Source organism: Falco peregrinus, chromosome 11, assembly GCF_023634155.1.
Source record: "Falco peregrinus isolate bFalPer1 chromosome 11, bFalPer1.pri, whole genome shotgun sequence".
Taxonomy (NCBI): Eukaryota; Metazoa; Chordata; class Aves; order Falconiformes; family Falconidae; genus Falco; species Falco peregrinus.
Genome location: NC_073731.1, coordinates 11,610,967 through 11,628,424, shown reverse-complemented (window position 1 = coordinate 11,628,424; position 17,458 = coordinate 11,610,967). Strand labels below are relative to the sequence as shown.

Genomic DNA, 17,458 nt, shown 5'->3' with positions numbered 1-17,458 from the left:
TTTGAACAAATACAGTAGGAAACTTTCAAGACTATCGCTTGGATCAATCAAAGCCTAACAACTTCCAGATTTTACAGTTTTGAATTCCAATAGAAATAACCTCATCCTTTGTGAATCTGTAATCAGAAGAGTAGGTAACAGTTCTTCTCTGAAAAGTAAGGTTTTGATTTGCTTTAATATAGTTCAGCTGCTGCATTAAGAGCTACACATCTATTTATGAAACAGCAGGAAGCATCTGCTTTGTTCACTCTTCACTAACTGTTAATTCACAAGCACAACATTTCAACATCCCCTGCCAACCACAAATAACAGTAGTGCAGCAGTGGAAAAACACACCTAAAATGAACCTTTGCCACTGAAACTTTGCCTTTTCTTTGTACTTTGGGAAAACAAATGGTCCCTGAAAGCCAAACTAGTTTGAACTTCTTGCCATCAGCCACATAGCTCATCTCTTCTATCAGTACCTGAACTGCTCTTCCCCAGTTAAAGGTGACTTATACAGACAGATACGTTTTTCTATTGAAAACCGCAAAAAGCAATTTGAACAGCTGTGATTCATCTATAACTCAGAACCAACAGCTTCATCCATTAGATAAAATAGCATTTTTGCCAGGTCTTTCAATGACTTTTCCTTCCTGCCTCAACAAAGAAGAATTTATGAGTATGTTAGAAAGATTACTATATTGTTTTACATTCCATTTTCATTTGCAATAATGAGCCTGGTGTATAAGCTACACAGTTCATTTTCTTTACTTTAATGTGCAAAATAGAACCAACAAATGCCTTGCAATATTAGGGAGAGGTGTCAGACTGCAGACTGGCAAGTGAAACATCTTCTATTTTTAATTTTACTATAAGGCCCCAGCAGACATTCTGAACTACTTCCCTTCCATCATATAAGATTATGCAATGCCGTAGTTACTACAGATTAAAAGAGCCACGTTCTTGTTTTAGTCCTATGTGGCTTTGTAAACACCTGTAAACATCCACATAAACATGGGTAAATTCTCTTTTTTTACCTGGGAGATAAAAATATACTGTGTAATCCAACAAGAAGCTATAACATTGTTTCAAGAAATTCACATCACCACACCCTATAACTGGCATCCAAAAGAACTGCAGTAAATATGACATTATCAGTTACTCCAAAAATAGGGCAGGCAAAATAAGGCAAAACTCCAAATTATTCAGAATTGGAACAAACTACTCCTGCTACTTAAGCATTAAATCCATCTTAACAAACCAAGTACCGGAACATAAGTCCAACCTAAGGCTCAGGCAGTACTTAAAATCTTCAGGTTGACAGTTATCTGAAGAAAAAATGCTTATCAGTATCTACATGCTAAAGTCTGTCATCTAGTGAGACTAAACATAAATCACAAATGCAGTCTGCTGGTTTTGCCATTAGCTCCAGACAGGCATTTGCTCAACTCGTACTGCTTAAAGCTACCTTGTACAACCAAAAATACTTCCACAGCAAAGTACAACATACTGGATGAAAACTATCAAAACATTTTTGTTTCAAAATTGTGTTGCTGTTACATTTCTACTCATATAACTAATTTGGTTTTCTTTAAAAAAAAAACAAAACCAAAAAACCCCAACAATTTCATTATTCCCATATATTTCAAGTATTTTGCAGTTTTAGTAAGAGGCTTATTTTTGTATTTCCTCAATAAAGCAGAAAAAGCTCTGATCAAAGTAAAAGAGAATTGCCCTAGTACGTGCAACACTGACCGATTTCAGATATATATTTGCTCAATTTTCTTCACAGTAAGATTCACGGTCTTGTACAAAGTACTCTATGTATCTTCTGTAGAAGAACTAAAATGTAGACTTTTCAGATGGAAATACTGTTTTCCTGTTAGCTTCAACAGTTTAAGAATTAAATTTCAAATTTAAAAAAAAGATATTAAACCAACAAAGTTTAAACTTTACAACAAACAAGTATTTCAAAGACTGTAATTTTGTTTCCTAAGGCACAAGTGAACATTCCATTAGTGTGATTCTAAATTGGCAAATGTACTGGAAGTAGCCAGAACGACCTCTTGTTTACAGAAAACCCCAAACTTTTGACAGAAATAAGCCAACTTTGATTAAGAAGGAGACAACAGCACATTACCTGAATCGTTGCGGAGGTACGATGACATTGCTGGGATGAGGCAAGATTGACTGAGTAGCTCTAGGAGAACGGATGGGAGAGCACTGCTGTTCTGTCCTCTCCCCTCATGGCTAGTTTGGGTCTCTCCGTTTGACGTACTCCCTGCAGGATTTATGTAACTGGCAAGAACCTGGAATACACAAAAATATTGAATCAAAACAGATTTATTTTAGGCAAAAGAACTTTGACTTTCCCCCCTTAAGGAAGACGCCATAATACTTCACCAGCTATTTTGCTAATTCGGCACTGGTATTTATTTCAGCTGTCCCAAAGATGTCTACAAAGAAATTCTATACAGTTATTAGATCATGTTCCAACTTCTGCTAATGATAAAACTAAATAACTATCATAATTCTGAATGACTTTAAGACATCAATTAATATGAATCTTGACAAACCTGCTGGAGCTACTCAAAGCAGGAGTTTGCCAGCTCACACCACCTGAGACAGGTAGCTGGCCAGTCCCACTCGCTTTCAAACACCAACTAGCAACAAAAGATTTAGCTTTTCTTAAACCGCAGACGTTTCAAAAACCTTTATAACTTCCTTTTGCATGGGTCTTCGGGGTTTACAGATGAAACAACTATATACGATGAGCATGACAGTTACTTGGAACAATCACTTGTGAGCACAACTCTTGCTTCAGTAAAGAAAGAGCAACCTTCCCCCGTGACGGCGGGGTAGTCCCCTCATGGCTGCACCCCGCCTCATCCCAAGGAGAGTTCTGGAAGTTCACAAGCCCTTGCCACCTGCTGTAGCCATACAACCCAATGCACTTCCATGGGGCCGATTTGTGCAGTTGTACTCTCTACCTAAGCAGTTTCAAGGCTTGAAAAGCTGTATTATTTCAAGTCTCAGGGGCTCTACTCAGTTTTTTAGCCTCTTCTCCCTTCCTTCATTCTCCCTCTTTGCTCTAACACCATTACCCACGGTATTTTGCTGCAGCACCTTACCAGCACTCCGTACAACTAAATTTTTCTACAGAAAGGACCAGAGAAAGTCTGCTGTACAAATGACTGACACCTTCAACAAAATGGTGAAGGGTTTTCTACTTCCAATTGCCGACTGCCCAAAGCAAATGCCTCCTTACCTCATCACTTATCGCAGTTATAGCTAAACCTCTGCACGGCCTAATACAGCATACTGCCCAGAAGCTTTGTCGACAGTAATACAGGTGATTTTCCTCTTTCTTGCTTAGGAAAATTACTTCAGATTTTGTTTAGCTTGTGCCTTGTACTCACTCTACAGTGACTGAAATAACTGATTACATCCAAATGATACCTTCATCAGTCAGGGCATGTGCATTTTCAGAACTTCATCTCCTTTGTGCCCTACCCCAGCAGTGATGTTAGCTAATGCAATTGAGCTGACAGTTCTGTGAATGAAATTTTTGATGACTAGATAGAATCTAATTTTCCTGACACTAACCTAAGAGAACAGGGGTTGGTTGCATTTCAAAATGGACTGAAAAGCCTAATTATGTGGGATTTTCTTCTCCTTAGCGTGAGGCATTTGGAAGGTAGAGTTTTACTAGGATCTGTGTGTTTACTGGTGACTTACTATTGTCGTTTAATTGACATACTAATGATTTCATAGTATATCTGAGTGAGGTTTTGTTGTACTGGCATAACAAATTCATGGACATCAGTAACAACTATGGGCATTTCCTTAAAGCACAGCAAAAATATACAAGAAATGAATAGGTAGCGTTACTTGGCACACAAAACACTGGCTATTCCCACATCCTCCTGCTTTAATGGACAGTCCTGACAGACTGAATGCAGCAATGCTGACGGAGCTATGTGACAGCTCCAGGGAAATACATTGGAATGCCTCTTTGTTCACTGTCTATTCAGAACTGTCACCCACGTTTACCCACACAGGTCTTTATGCAGCAGCCTAGCGATATTTGAAAACAGCCTCAGGCCAAATATGATCTATACCATTTTTCATGTAGACAGGTAGTTGCAAACTATTTTTTACCCAAAATACTGTAATTACTCTGCTAGATGACTGAAGAAATACAAGCTCCATTTTTACTATACAATCCTAATGTTTCAAGTGCTTATCATTAATCAAAACTTCATTATTACACACCTGTAGAAGGCAGGTCACATGCTCTTCTTCTAGCCTTTGCTTAGTCAAAGCTTGTTCAACATCCCATCCCGAAGCTGTGGAGCCTGTTCCAAAGCCTGTACCCTTAGCCCAGTACAACTGCTGTTCTTCTGTTGATGCACTGTTGTGTGTACTTGACACCTGTGGCTAAATTTAAAAAAAAAAGTCGTAATAATCTCATGTTTTTCATCTTATGAACATTGTCTTCACAAGCTTTTATTCTGCAAAAGAATGTAATCCCAATTAATTAACTTTATAAAGGTATCTTCAGGATCCAGCGAAATTCAAAGCTTTAGACAGGAAAGACTGCCACATACATGGAGTTCTGCTACAGGTCTGTGCTAAATTGTTGCAAGTGATTCTCCAACTTGTCTAGGACTGTAAGCCCATTTTGGTTCTTCTAAGATACTCTCACTGCTTAAACGATGAAAGATATTAAAATGCTACTTAATCAATATCATGCTAAACATCACAGCTTTGTAATTATTACTGTTTAACACCTCGTCATGTTTAATAACATAATTAGATGTAGGGGATGGGAGTAGACAAGTTATCAGAAGTACACAACTGAAATGTTAAGATGCCCAAGCATGTGCTAATTTTGTATAAAGGCTCCAAAACAGCAGGAGCTGTAAGACAGATGCATAGCTCTGACACGTGATCTCTGGGTCACTGAAACACACTATTTCCGCTCCATATAAGAGATGGGGGGAAATATCTTGTTCTTAAAATGTTCTGAGAGAGTGCATTTTTTCAAAGGTGCTTGTACAGCTTTTTCCAACCGTCTGCCTCACTGCATTTTACTAACACAACTCCAATATTATATTGCTTAGCCTCTAGAAAACCATTTAAGTACTTATTTTGAAAGTTTAACAGACCTTTGGTGAAAAGGATGCAGAAAAAAATTCTGATCAGCATTTTTGAACTAATGCTTTCTTAATTATATATTTAGCACCCTAAACAAGTGACCTTGTTTTCTGAAGCAATGAACACTTGCTACTTAAAATACTCGGTGACAATCAGCCTTACTGGAAACCAGGTCATGTAAGTAGGTACCCAACTTTAATTTTTAGTATTTGATTTATGGCTCTGAAAAGTTTCATTTTCTACTCAGATCTTCTTCAGTGACTTTACTAAAGACTATACTTGAAGGAAAAGAAATTATGTATCAACAGACTGCAATGGTAAAAAGAAGTTATCACCCATGAAGTACCATGCTGACAGTAGTCTGGAATCACCATTTAACTTTTACATTGGGAATGTAATGCATCTCGGTGATGAAATACCTGTGTGGTTATTCTCATGTAGACATTACTCATTACATCACTCAAGAACATGTTGTGCCTTTAACACTCAAGAGAACTGTCATGAGCACTGAGTTAAAGCACTTAAGGGAAAGCCTGGCCCCAGAAATACAAGCCTCAGTGCAGGCCTGATGGATGTCTAGTTTCAAGTTACCATCTATCACCTGATAGATGTGAATTATGAGAAATCAAGCTGTTTAAGGGGTCATGGTAGAACTGAAGCAGAGATAAGAATTAATGGTTGCTCTTTCCCTCCAGAAGCGCAAAAATGCTAAGGCTTCAATGTGTCAGCAGTCTGATACCCCATTAGAAGCAGAGTATCTCAGCTTCCCCTAAATTTGACTAGCCATTAAAGTGAATTATTCTCAGGCACAGCTTCATCTCTTCCTTGCTCAACCCCTCATCAGTATGAGAGCTGATAAAATATGGACAGCCCCATATTTTGCAGCTATTTAACCATATTTAGGCACCACGAGCTTTTTCATGCAAGCCTCTGCCACAACAACGCTAAAGAAAACAAGCGATTAAGGTTTTTTTAAACACTTTTATAGACAATTGGTATGTTATGTAGAAATGGCAACTCGTAATCCTAAAAAAATCAGGGGATACATATTCTGAATAGAGAGTGGTATAATACGGGAAATACCTTTAAAAAGTTTAATTTTGGAGGTTCACTTGGGCTTTTGAATGCTATGGAAAATTTGTCTTTAGGTCTCATTTCCCCATCAGTAAAAAGGGTATAAAAAAACTTATTACTGCATTAATTCATTAATTTTCACAACTCATTTATATTTGTGAAGCACTGAAAAGCAAATAATTTGCAGCCAGCAGAGTTTAGATGATGAATGCTAAATAAGGTAATGAGGTCATGCTACCTAATGAGGATTAAAGAACCACCATCCATTGAGCATTATGCCTCTGATGCCCTGAAAAACAAGGTCCTGTGAAAAAAAACTGATTACACTTTAACGTCTTCTTTGTTGGTTAAATTTTATTATTACTATGTTTATTTGCAACATTCAAGGACAATTACCTAATCAAGTACTTTGTAGTTATTTCTATTCTTCATTCAAATGGCAGCTGCAGAAATTAGACTATAATGACAGCAATGAGATGATTTTATTTTTCTATAGTTAAAACTCTTACTACTTCTCAGTGGCAATTATTCTGCCTGCTAAGCTTACCTCTGCCTGGTTGGGACTAGAATTGGGCACTCTCGGTGCATGGTGGCTTAGAGCAGACAGACAAGCGAGGATAAGATGTATAGCACCAATCTCCAGTGCCATCCGCCTGAGCAGCACTCCATCATCGGTAGTCAATGGTGTAGTGCTGAACAAACTGCGCAACACGTGGAAGGGCAGAGTTGGAAGCACGTTTGCTGAAGGAGACTGCAGGATATGACCTAGGTTGAAGAAGACGACTATCAAAACCACATTTTCCTTCAAAAGTTAAATACAGCCTGTTGATCTCTGCAATAGTTTATAAACAACACATACAGAAATCTACTAAGGACTTAAGCATTTGCACATAGTAAGCGGAGAAGAGTGTAAAAGAAAGAATGTTTCTTTATTTCCTTTATGGATTTGGTTAAGAACCAAAGTTATAAAATTTGATTCACCATTTCCAGGGATAAAATTTAGTTTGAGAATAATAATGAGTATACTTCTGTATCTGACTACACTTCAGGTCATATTTTGGAATGAGGAAAATGAAGGTAGTTCAGATTAATTTTATTTATTTTAAACATTCCAACTGCAGCAAGCTAAAGAATGCACATGGTCAGCTCAGCTGACAAGGAGCTGTAGTTTACCATGATGTAAGATTGCTTTTTTTTTCTTCCATATTCACGTGCCTAAAGTTGGAATTAAGTCACTGACACAATCCAAGCTGTGATGCTATTCAAGTTGAATACATGGTGAAATACTAACATCATTTTAACTAAACAAGCTGCATGTTTGAATTTTGTAGTTGATTTTAAATGTTAACCCTTTTGCATTATGAGCAAAAATTACTTCTTTTAAAAGCCGTATTTCAAATAAAAGTGACCTGTTAATGCAACATACTCAGGTTTGGGAACTGTCTCAATTTTTTCTGTATTTAACAAGGCATTTCACATTCCTTCCCCAGTGCATATGTAGAGATACTCAACAACTGAAAATACTTCAAAACAGCCAACTGCTATAAGAAGCAACAAGCTTCTTATTTTAAATATATTATTTTCTCCCTCGTTCTTTATCAGCTATAATATCATCATCCAGAGGTCTAAACTAAAATACATTACAAATATGTATGTCTACATTCGTATGTGTATGTATCTACACGCATATATGCATACACACACTAGTTTTTTCATAACTATCTGATACTCTTTGTAAAGACAATAACAAGAAGGAAGCAAAAAGTCCTCTGACTAGGACCTTCATAAATAAAACTGAATGCCTCTGGAAAAAAGCCCATCTGACAGACTTCCAGAACTGCAAGTGTAGCCAAACGACAAAGAAACAAAACCAGAAATTGTAAACATCTGCCCATGATTTTATCTTTGCAGACAACTGAATCCATGTTTAATCAATAAGCCATGGATTTTTAAGTGCAGCTCTTCATATTATGCGAGAAAGAGATTCTACATTTATGAAAACATGCATTTCCAACAGAAAAGAAAAATATTAATGCTTTATACAGAGAACTAATGTGGACTACTGTGTACAATTGATCCCACTATTTTGTAGAGCTGAATTCAGGCATTTGGCTTAGGGAATGGAGAAATTGACTGTTTAGTCCAGCAGAAACAAAGACTTAGAGGGAATACAACTGCTGTCAACAAATGCATCAGAGAAAGAAGAGCTATTTATGACGAGGAACAATGCTGGCACAATGATAAATGGGCACAAACTGGGTATGAATAAATTTAGGCTGAAAATTAAAGCAGCCCCTACCTATTATGAAAATTATGCTCTAGAACTGTGTTCCAATAGCAACAGTGGATGCACACACAGGAGAAAGAAAGCAACCCAAATTTTAAGGATTTGAGTTGGTCTCTTTATAAATTAAGGGATGTAAAAATTGTTCGCAGCAGCAAGGCACTGGAACCACTCAAGGACATAAAAAGCTGAGGGACTACATACAGTCTTTCCATTAATTACTACTCAAATTAGGTGGGAGCTAGCAGCCAGAATGAATTTTTGTTATCCAGTTTATTCTTGTCTACTGTCCTGTACCTAAATGCAAGAGTAATGAAAAGATAAACAGGAGAGAGGGCAAATGAGACTCTTAGTTTCTCAGTCGGTCTTACGAGCTACATGTTGTCCACCACTCTATAGGCTGCTGAATAGACCGACTTCAGTTGATCGCTGCATAGAAAACCCAGCATTCTTTCCAAAGTTATAATCAAAGGAAATTCTTAAAAGCACTAAAACATCTTTCACATACACTCTTCCAGTTTTTCAGAACACTAATATGAATATTAGAACTATATGCAGAATTCCAGGTTTGGTTGCAAAGACACTGACTACAAATTGTCTCTTGGCTCACTTATTCATCAAAGAATACCCCATTTCTCCCTCCGAACTCACACCTTTAAGGCAGAGCTCCTCCTCAGCAAATGTAATCACTATGATGTGTAGAACCCTCCCTCCTATTCTAGAACAGTATTATTCATCAGTTTATTCTATACTTGCTGTAGCTATGCTCCTATCCATGTTATTCTGCATTTGGTTGCAGAATCATATGTTTCCTCAATTAGTTGAGCATACCCAGCTACTCAGATTGTTCTGTCTGAACACACTGTCACTGTAAGGTTTATCAGCAGTTATTCTACAATTATTCTGACATCTAGGTGAGAACTTGAATACTGATGACTGTGACAAAACTTAGGCAGAAAGAATTTAATATTTAGAGACAACAGACTATTAAAGATGCTAGCAACATAGTTCTGTACAAACCAATTCTAACTTCCTGCTAAAAGCATTACACAGTGTAAATAAATTTAAGAAAAATAATCTAGCCGTGGTCTACAAAGAAACATAATAATTGCAGCACATACTTCCTTCACCATCATCTGTAACTCCCAACACCAATCTCAACAGACACTGAGCATGTTTCCGTTCTTTTAGCAGCACCTCAGCATAGCCCGGGAGACGAAGAAATAAACCAAAGGCAGCCAGAGAATGCGCAGGTATGGGAGACATAGTCTGAACTGTTGACTTGATAGGTGGAGGTTCTGCAGCAATTGTTTCTGGTGCTTCATACACCAATTCCCCTGATTGTTCAATGGTAACCCATTCAAACTGATCACTGTCCTTCTGCTTTTCCTGTGTGGTCGATGTAACCACTGGAGTGCTCACCTTAACAAACAGAAACAACAAAATTTGGTAGCCATTCAGTTAATCACCTAGGCAAAATTTTTATTCACATTAGGATCTAAAGGACATACAATCTTAATATAGGATACCATTAAATAGTCACATGAAATACACTACCATTTACAGATACGGGGCCAGGCTAAATAGCTAAAAAGGACATAGTTGTTGCATTTTCAATACCGTTCTAGAAAGTCCTGCCTACAAAAGCAACAAACTGTATTTTCCCAATCTAAAATCCTCAGTTAAAACACATCCCTTAAAATCCAGAGGCATAAATAACACTGAAATAAACAATACAAAGATTAGTTTATATATCAGACTTAAATAAGAAATACCCCCTTTATTTTTAGCATTGAACACTGAGTGTGAACTCAAGTGTTCTATTTTTAATTATGTATTGCAAAAAAGAGAACAATTAAACATAGTAACTTTAAAAACTAAGAAAATATTTGGGTATCTTAACAGTCTTGCAGCAACTCATGGGCTTCTTTCAGGTTTTCGATTGATTTGGCAGGCTTTATTACTATTATGCTCTAATACAACAGTGTCGTTCTGTTTTATGAACGGGCATTATGATGGGGATCAGAGTGTAAGGGGGTAACAGTTGTACAATTCCCCAGGAAACGGTCATACACTCAGTTAGAATGAAGGTATGACACTCGGGTCCTTGTCATGATTAAACATCACAGAAGTTTCAAGCTTTTATGCTATTCAGATGAACCGATGCACTGATCTAAACTAGAAATTATTAATCTGAAAAGCCCTTGCAGAATTTATTCAGAATACCAAATCCCTAATTAAAAGTCAAAGCCATGTTTAGCTGCATTTATTCCAATCATCTACACATTAAGAAAATCAGAAGTATCAGTGACTTAGAGAAATATAAAAGTAAAATTAAAGAACTAAGTCTGGAGAATTCATCAGTCTTTACTCAATCTTCTACTCAGTATTATTGTACTTAATTTGTTTTTATGGATCACAGAATTCTTATTTGGTATTTGAATCCAAACTTATATCTCAAGCTAAAAAAATATGAAAAGAAAATAACTTCTGAGGACCACAGAAAAAGAAGGAAAAAAGCGATGAAATTTCTCATGGTCATATGCTGCCTTCATCTGTTGCAGAATTCCATGAATCAGTATTCTTCAATACAGAGTACATGTTATCTCTCTTGCATTTCAAAATACAGCAATTCTTTAAGTGAACACACTTCCTTAACTTTTAATTTTTGAACTGGCTTCATACTAGCCCTCTAAAACATCTTTGCAGAACTATTTACAAAGGATTCATACTAATTATCCAGTCTCACTACAGGGTTCCTATTCCTGCTACAGTTTCGCAGTCAGGTTACTGAACAGCACTATTTACTCATGATTAACTTAGTTCCAAAGGAGTAAACACTCACAATCTTTCCTCTTAGAAGGATCAGCCAAACATGTCAAAAATAGAGCCAAACAGAATTTGAGTAATTCACAGGTTATTTTCTTCCCTTTTTAATAAAGATCGTGTACCTAGAACAGCAGCCAAAGGAGTAATTCCACAATAATGCCAATACTGACACTTTTGAAATGCCTGTCAGTGCCTCCAGAGAAATTATATACATAATGTTAAGTATACAAATAAATAACATATATTATTTTTATAATTTCATTTTAGATATTTATGAATAAAAATAATTAAGATTATAGTTATTTGTTATTTATAATAATAAATATAATATAAAATTGTATCATCTGCTTTGAGAACTGAATTTCTTTTAACCATAAAAAAAAAAATATCTCAGAGGTTACATAGGCAATTAAATTATAAGCAAGTATGGCCTTACAGTACATCTGCAACTTTATGTTACTGCATCCTCCAAGTTATTTTATGAATTAAGAGAAGCGAGGCAAGCAACAACACTGAATTCATGTGTTCGCTCCGCAAGGACATGGCTACTCAAGCAGTCCAGAACATCTACAGGGCAGCAGCATGCAGACCTGGCCGGGGCTGTGCAGTTATGCACTTGTCTATTTTAAAGCAGCTTCCCCACATAACTGAGATGTCAAACTGAACCACAGAGAAATGTGAGGAAAACATTGCCCTTAAAAAAACCAAACAAAACACTCTTAGCATGTTTTTCTACACTGTTTTTTTCACTCACTTGCTGAATTACATCAGGATAAAGCATAGGGAGTCTCTCTGCAATAAGGGCCAATCCACCCATTCCTGCAAAAACTTGTAGGGGAGACTGAATGGGACAGGTTTCAAGAAGCGATTCGTCTAGAACTGCGTCCATACACTCATCTCCAGGACTGATGGCTTCATCTTCAGGGCAAGGTCCCAGTAAATCTGCATGTTCTACAGAAACACAGAGGTAAGAGAAATTAATACATAATCATCATCATCAATATTGTGTTTGTTTCTTCATCTTCACTTAAAAAGTGGACTTCAAAAGCATCAGTTCCTTCTGAAGCAAACAAGAACCTGAATGAATGAGTTCAACAATATCAAAAGAAAATAAAAGTATTTGTGGTGCCTTTTGCAAGCGACAGCAGAACCATGTTGTAACTTGAGATTATTTATACAGGGTTATATGTTAACTATGAGAATTTTTTTTTATTAGAATTTGATCTACGCCTTCAAGATTTTGTTAACTTTGGAAATACAACATTTTTTAACACTGTCTTTCAACTAGACCATAAGACTATGTTTGTTACTCTCTGATAAAGAGTTTATAGCTGAAGAAAGGAAAGATAACCTTACTTAAATTAGTCTTGCTTTTTCCTCAAAAATGCTGAGCAAGGATTTTTTTTGTTTCATCTTTCCCATCATTTAACTCGCCGTCCATAAAGTTACATCACCTATTGCTCACCACACCTATCATTCCCACACCTCCTCTCTGTGAAGTGTCAAAATGCCCCTCTAACAAAGCTGTGAAATTTAATTCTATTCTTTCTCATAGAAAGGATCAAGATCTCTATTTTTAATTTTCTACTAGCCTCCATCCTCCCAGTTTATGATAATATTTTGTACAATAGACAAAAAAATGATAATTTTACACACTGATGCACACTGGTTGTATATACAGAACCTTCCCACAATTCATTTTGTCAAAAACCAACCCACTTTGCTCATTATCACAGTCAAACTTCACAGTGAACATTCAGTATATTTACTCTAAAAAATCTGTATTGCAGATTACCTTGTTAAATACTGGAATGCAGTGGTCCTTAAAGCCTTCACAGTATACCACCCACATCAAAAGGCAACACAGATCAAATGGTCTTACCACCTCTTTGCTGACACCCAGCTGGAAATCCATGATCATACTTAGCATGCTTGTATGCACACACGCTATGATTTGTTATATAGAGTTTTAAGTGCAGTTACTTTATCTTTTAAAACCTTTACTTCCCTAATTTGAAAGGGAATAGGAAACAGCCAGTCTTTCCTCATCCTAATGGAAGCAATATGATCATTTTATCAGATCTATTAAGTTCAAATCAGGGATATGTGGGGGTATGTACATTAATTTACCCTAACTCAACCTGACAGACTACGAGAAACAGGAAAGGTCACATACGTTTTCAAAGCAGGATAGTCCTAAGAGCCAGCCCAGCCACAAGGCTTTCAGTAGTTTGTTACAAGTTACAAAGTTTCAGTTTCGATGTCTACTGTTCTTAGGGATACAGGCAGGAACCACCTCTGTGGAAGTTTTCCCTGTCACCACAGACAGTGGGTGACGATGTCTGCACACGTGCAGGTCTCAGCAAGGGACCACCTTCCACCAGACACATGGAGGACTCCACCATGCTGGGCCAAACACGATTTACAGTTTGATTAATTGTGATGACATGAACTGAGCAGACCACAAGAAAGGTTAGGTTTCCTTGACAAGGAAAATTTTAAAATAAAGATTTTGAAGCAAGACTCACCCCTCTGTTTTACACTATAAAAAGGTGTAAGCCTTGCCAAAGAAGGAAAACGAGAAAACAGACACACACAGATAATCACAATGCACAGGAAGTTCACTAAGGCCAAATGCTTTTCTGCAAAAGACACTTGAAAAATACGGTATTAGTAAGGGTACAGGCAGATCTTTTATTATGATAGCAAATACAGTCCTATTCCTTTCACATCTTAAATGTTGTTGCAAGAAGTTACACTTAAGTACGCTTCTCCAGTAATTGCTTTAGCTGGTCCTTTATAACCCAGTTTAAGCCATTTAACCTCCATGAATGTTTGGTGAATTTTCAGTGAAGTCATGCACTTCAGCTGTGAAAAGCTGCTGATCTCAAAGACACTGAAGCACACAGAAAAAAATATAAATAACGGACACTTCCTCAAGTATAGTAGTATAAATGCAGCACTAGAGACAACATGTGAAGCTATAAAATCTATCCAGCACAGGTGGTGTCAAAAAATAAACATCTCCTTTAAGGAGCAAGTAAGGAAATACTGATATCTAAGAATGATTTCTATAGATATTAAAAACTAGTCACAAAAATGCAGCAGCATTAACCTTCATAACTGATGAGTGGTGATTGTAAGACATCTGAATGTAATTAATATTTTGCTGTATAGCACAATAGAACAATGGATTTGTAATTACGAAGTCCAAGTTTCAACAGTATTAATCTCAAGTTAAAAAAAAAGCTTAGGAACTTAATAGAAGTTCAAAGAGGTCCTTCATGTTTTCACATCCAACTCTCCTACTAAACTGAACCTCCTCTAATAATTTTTGAGTTCTATTCAAATATAAAAATATTTATCGTAGCTTAAGAATGTAAACGGCAAAACAAAACAAACATATTTTTTCAAAGAGAAAGGCCTCTCACAGTGTGAGATCTATATACCTAGCCATTACGTGGAGTCAATGGCAAAAAAATAATTTCTTCTTTTTTACCTCTTCTTTCTGCTTCCTCTCCTTTCTAGAAGGATACTGATCTATCAAGTGAGCAGTTTTTAAATGAAGCCCCTGTCTTAAAACAAATGAATGATTACCTCAGTAATTTTGTGCTGTGTCAGCAGGCTGGTGATCAGATCACCTTAGCTAATTTCGAGGTCCCGTTCCTCTAAGCCCTTCCCACTAAAGGAATGATATCAAAGTAATTCAAATAGATTCCTGGGACACAGCTTCTCCTTTCCCCTTCCCCAGCACTATGAGTAAGTACACAGCAAGCAATCAGAAAAAAACATTACCAAGAAACAGACCGTATTAGAAAATGTTAAAAGTAATGTTTTTAAAAGCTAAAGTTACAAGGCCTGTTTAGATGGGCTTAAGAAAAATTCCCATTTTCAAGGAAGCATTTAAGTACCCAAGATGCTTCCACAACAGGCTTCTGTAACTCATATGGTTTCAAACTGCTCCTGCATTGCTTAATCTGCCCTGGTTATCAGCACAAACAGTGCAGAGAATCAATATACATGTCAAGAAATAAAATACACAGTATCTATACAATTATATAATCATATCATATATAGCACTATAATGAAAAAAAGAGAACTGAAACCAGGACAACCATACTGCTGTATCTCATAGATACAGTCTGAAGCCAGGCAATGAATTTGTTCTTTATCACGACGTTTAGCACTTGTCTTGTAGATGGCGGCTCAGGAACAGAATCCAAAAAAAATACAGAAAACTGCTGTTTTTTACCAAGAAAATCAAAAATATTTTTGTCCAAAATTGAAGTATTTTTAAAAGGAAGATACCAAAAACGTAAGAACACTCACCTTTTTCCGTGTGAAGACGTTTAAATGAGTCTGTTTTTGACAAGCTTGGGTCAGAGATGACTTTGGAACCAAGCTTAACTGTCAAATCTATCGATCGGTATCCTTGAGGGAGTTTACGGTCATAGAGCAGAGTCAGAAGCTGGGCAAGTGTCATTTCAGCTGGTAATGGCTGGCCTAAACAACATTGGCATCAAGTCAGAGAGGAAAAATTACGATTGAGTTATTTTAATGTACACGTGTCCAGGTGCTGTTCATTGCCTGTACCACAGATGCCAAGTAGACTAAATATTACGTGGCTCCAAACCAAGGCCTTAATTTTACCATTTTTTCTCTCAGGAAAAGGGGCCCCATCAGTTTGGAACCAACCATTGAAGAACTATGCCAAAATTCCCTAGGGCAGCTCTGTGCTGAGAGCCTAGGCACTTGGCATACTTAGCAAATGGCTAAGGCTGTAATTTGACGTGCATTTTAAGCAGGTACTGCCTGTCCCCTACTAGTAAACCCTACACCTGCATCACCTTAACACTGGTGACATAAAGGTGTGCGACCATAAGGTAAAATGGCTGAAGTGGAACAAAGTGGAAAACAAAGAAACCTGCAATTCTTTTTCAGTCCTATTAGTCCCCAGCATAGCTCACTACTCTTGTGTCAGGACACAACTCGGCATGAAAAAATGAATGGCACTGCCAAGAAATACTTCTCTCTGCAGCAATGCAGACTTGAAATGCATGTGAAATACAGCCCAAACTGATTATTCAAATCACGATTTTGGCCACTCTTTTGTTTCTGAAGGATATGTTCTTCCCTGAACTACAAGTTACTCTCAAAGAAGAACAATTTTGCCTGATAACAAGTAGACTTACACATGAAGTGAAATGTTTTAGATTCAGATCACGTAATACAATTAGCATGCCCATTTCATCTTGACTGTACTTAAGTAACACAAGTTCCAGGAAGGTCTTTAGTAGCAACCTGTTTCATCAGTGGAAGACACTGTCTTAAATAAAAATTTAAAATGTCTTGTTACTGTGCAAGTGAGTACTGCACCCTTTTTCATCACTGATTCTGCTTTCTATGGCTTCTTTTTTTGTAACAACTGGCTGTTGTGCAAGACACGTGATTGACCCGATCAGAAATGCAGAATGATCTACATTATCATTAGTAGACAGTCAACCTTTACCAACTAGATGCTGAAAACAGGCCCTGAGTTCTTATCTCCTGTCCAAAACAGCAGCATTAACTGTAACAATTTTAGATATTTTAATCTAAGTATATTTTCCCTCTAATAATAACTCAGAGCCAGTAATTCTGTAGTAATTTACAAATCTATTTTTTATTGGGTGAAAACATCTTTGATCAGAAGTTTACCACTTAATTCCATAGCTAGTTCCCCAGTTTTATGCTATTAAAAAGATAAGAAGCTCTTCTCCATAATATTAAATTGTTTCACCCACGTTCCTGTCCTTTATCCCTGTTCTAAGATTAAGAATTCCAGTCACACCAATCTCTCTCTACAGGAGAGAGATCTCTACGCCCCCACTACATCATTGCCATCAGCCTTGTCCAGATAGCCGATAAGATGTGAGTACATAACTGCTATACCTAAAACATGACTAACTGCTTAAGACATACTGGTTTTGAAAATACAAGTATTATGGAATTCAAGAACATTCCTGAACTGCCAAATCAACCTTCCAGAGAGCAATGCAAGTTGGCTGCCCACTTAGAACATGAAATAACAGCACAAATACCAGTTCAGCTCTGCCTTGCAGGTGAAAGACAATGTGAGTCACCTTACAA

General features: G+C 37.0%; 1 protein-coding gene across 6 annotated transcripts in view; it reads right to left on the bottom strand.

Moving 5' to 3' along the window:
- Window positions 1-17,458, bottom strand: part of BIRC6 (baculoviral IAP repeat containing 6) — a 183,308-nt gene that overhangs the window by 50,559 nt on the left and 115,291 nt on the right. For all 6 annotated transcript variants that reach the window (XM_055815892.1, XM_055815895.1, XM_055815896.1 and 3 more), the window contains exons 60-65: window positions 15,659-15,832; window positions 12,084-12,280; window positions 9,622-9,922; window positions 6,764-6,981; window positions 4,258-4,422; window positions 2,123-2,291 (exon numbers count right to left, since the gene is read on the bottom strand). In XM_055815892.1, coding sequence (XP_055671867.1) covers window positions 2,123-2,291; window positions 4,258-4,422; window positions 6,764-6,981; window positions 9,622-9,922; window positions 12,084-12,280; window positions 15,659-15,832 — 1,224 coding nt within the window. The remainder of the gene's footprint in view (window positions 1-2,122; window positions 2,292-4,257; window positions 4,423-6,763; window positions 6,982-9,621; window positions 9,923-12,083; window positions 12,281-15,658; window positions 15,833-17,458) is intronic.